Here is a 3,234-nt window from a genome sequence, read left to right as displayed (position 1 = left end):
TATGCTACCAGTTGGATAAAAAAATAACTGTATGTTTATATAGATAAAGAAAAGTTCTGAAAGGAAATACAAAAATCTTATCAGGGGCTGCCTCTGTGGAGGGAACTGGATTGGCTTGGGGATTTTTTTAATGCATACTTTTTGTACTGCCAGATATTTTTTAAACCATTTGTGTGTACTACTCTTTTGATATATTTTTTAAGTGCTTAAAATGCGTCTTCTGTATAAGCCTCCCGTATTTACCCAAAAGAATTTCCCTCCTTATTGTCAGGTCTGGATGCATAACAGCCATAATATCTCTCTTCTCCCCCAAATTGTGGCCTCAGCCCTGTCCCCCTGCTTGTACACTGCCCTTGACTTACATTCATGATACTCTCGTGTCCACTTGCGTTACATGAGCTTTGCAGCCCATTTATGTTTTTGAATACTGTGCTTCCGCTGTCATGCGCCCCTGCACATGGTCCATGGAGTCAGTATGACTTCTGTGGCCTGAAGTGAGTACTCCCAGGGAGCCAGGCAGTGTTTCCTACACAGCAGGAGCTTAATTACTGCTTTGCTCATTGGCTGGTCATTGCATGGATAATTATCTTTGTAAGGCTTTATCACAGAAGCTCAACAAAGACATGTAAGATGATAATGATGTACATTATTACATTCCAGAATAGAGCATCCCAAAAGGTCTTGGGCTCATAGGATCTCTTCTGCTCCTTAAACAAATCTGGCCAGTTCAAGAGCTATGCAACTCAGGACATGTGAAAGGCCAGCAGCAGGCAACGGTCCACATCTCTGGTGTTCATCTGAACTGCTGTGACCCCTATCATTTCCCACTCCCTCTTCTCACCAAACTCCTTGACTGAGCAGCTCAGCTCCTAATAGGTGCCTCGGCTCCTCCCCCTCTTCCTTTTGCATATATTTTCCAAGTTTTACCCTTGACACTTTCTCCAGGATGTGGTCTGTCCACACTTGTCTCCAGGAAGAAGCTAGCTTGGCCAACCACACACCTGCAGGGGAGAGGGATCAGGCAGGGCATGAGCAAGTGGCTATCCCCCAAGACTAAGTGGCCCTGGGATCTGGGGACCCTAGAATCTGTGGTTCCAGTGTGAACGCAGGCTGGGAGACACTGACAGCTTACCAGGAAGCCAGACTCCTCTCCAGCAGGAGTTGAACAGACGTGTTTATTGATGGCCCACAAGTGCCCTTTGGCTGCTATAGAGAAGAAAAGTACAGAATAGGGAGGAGACCCAGACATTTAATTCAGGAAAGAAATTTAGACTGCCTCTAAATAACAACACAGTTCTATATTAAATTCATACCTTAAATACAGAGTGGGGCAATTGAAGAACAAGGCTCCATGCAATGCCACCTGTTGGGGGTCTCTCAGTAGGCCCTCTTCCAGTTCACCCTTTCCTGGGCTCGGCCAGAGTCTCAGCCTGCTCCCCACAGCCTTGTGGAAGGGTCTGGCCTGAAGACTCAGGGGAGCCCAGCCAGGTGTCTGGTTCCCAGTTGCTCAGCGGTCTGAGCCCTCCCTCCCGCATGTGCCATGGGGAACATCAGGACTCAGAACTTAAATACAATATTGTTTCTAACTGTGAAGAGGCCAAAATCGATGTCCAATAATGTGTTTTTGTAAGTCAAACCTCGTTCTGTAGACAAAGCTGGTCCCACTGCCAGGTTATCAGGATGGCATGGGCTCTGGGTGATTTTTCCACTCAGAGATGGGCTTGCTTTGCACCATCTACCCTCGCTCCTGCCTACACCCTTTTGTGACCAAAGCCCAGGCATGGCCCTCTTGGAGAACCTGCCAGCTGGCTTACGGCTAGTTATTCCACCCTCACAGAGGGGGCTGTTTCTTTTCCTCTGCATCCCCATTATCTTTCCTTCCTCTTTGGAAGATGAGCCTGGGCAAGGGAAGGGTCTAAAAATGTGGTCATCCCTGATTAGGGAGGAGGGAAGACAAGTCATAGATTAGAAAACCAGAGGAAGGGAATCTTAATGCTAATAATAACACCACCATATATTTACACAGCACTTGAAAGATTACCAGTACTTGGATTGCTGAGCCATTTTATGGAAACTACCCAATATCTCTATCCATTCTTGTCCAGTCTGTGGGTTGAGATAGTATTTAACAGCCTTGCTCCTATAATGGCCGTTAGCAATCATTTTCAGAACAAAATATAGACCATGCACAAACTCTCGTATCCTCTCCAGACTAGGAACCGCTCTGCAGAGAGTCATATGGTGTCATCCATTGTGACAGAAGCAGAACTGTGAGAAAGGTGAGAACAGCTGCGGCAACTAGGGATATACACAGAAGTTCTCCAGCTCCCTGCGGCTCAGTCGAGCAGGGTTCGCAGCTTTGGATGCTCTCTTTCCCACCTGCAGAAGAAGAGGAGAACTTCAGACCCTCCCACTAAGAGATCCTTATAACAACCCTGTGGGCTGTGAATTATTATCCCGATTCACAATTCATAAGAAAAGGAAGCTCAGATGGCTAAGGCAAATAATTCAGGGTCAACTACTAGTAAGAAGTAAAGGAGGGGCTTGAATCCAGTTCTTCTGGCTCCATTTCTAGTGCTTTGTAACCACACCACCCCTCTTCGTGACCCACCTAGATTGCCTTGGCCCACATGGTGCCCTTTACAACCCTGGCCTGTCCAGCTGGCTTTAATGTAGGGCCGCAGCTCAAGTGCCAGAAATTCCAGCAGGCACCCATCTACCCTCTCCCTTGTGACCAGGGGCAACACCTTTATCAGGCCACAGGTGGAAGCTCAGGTGTTAACTGAGACTGATGGGCGGGGTGATCTCCATGCCTTAAATTCTCTGGGTATAAATGGGAAGTATAATTATACTACCTCATAGTATTCTGTGAGGATTAAATAAGATAGTTCACATGAAGTCACTGGCAGGCTAATATATATATATATATATATATATATATATATATATATATATATATATATATACACATATATATATATATATACACACATACATATACATATGCAATAAACCTCCAATAAACGTTGAGTTCCTACTTTCCACTCCCTAAATGGCCTAATGGGAATCAATTTGGCCACTGGGCTCGTTGGTCTCTTTTGTGCAGTGTCCATCCCAGCAGCAGCTGAAGATCACCTATGTCCTGGAATGATTCCCAATTACTTACTAATGGGAAAATCATTTAGATTCATTTATCCTCCCTTCTCTGCTCCCCGTTCCCCAACACACACATAC

General features: G+C 45.6%; 1 protein-coding gene and 1 long non-coding RNA gene across 2 annotated transcripts in view; one reads left to right on the top strand and one right to left on the bottom strand.

The window, feature by feature from the left end:
* The window catches only part of LOC309639868, a 423,467-nt gene that overhangs the window by 353,328 nt on the left and 66,905 nt on the right, over positions 1-3,234 (top strand). The gene's annotated exons all lie outside the window — the stretch shown is intronic.
* CD244 (CD244 molecule) overlaps positions 91-3,234 on the bottom strand; it is a 31,940-nt gene continuing 28,796 nt past the window's right edge. The window contains exon 9 of the mRNA XM_082466833.1: positions 91-2,379. Within this exon, the coding sequence (XP_082322959.1) occupies positions 2,299-2,379 (81 nt within the window). The 3' untranslated portion in view covers positions 91-2,298. The remainder of the gene's footprint in view (positions 2,380-3,234) is intronic.

The sequence above is a fragment of the Balaenoptera physalus genome, assembly GCF_965194825.1.
Source record: "Balaenoptera physalus genome assembly, chromosome: 1".
Lineage (NCBI taxonomy): Eukaryota > Metazoa > Chordata > Mammalia > Artiodactyla > Balaenopteridae > Balaenoptera > Balaenoptera physalus.
This window is presented reverse-complemented; position numbering and strand designations above follow the sequence as displayed.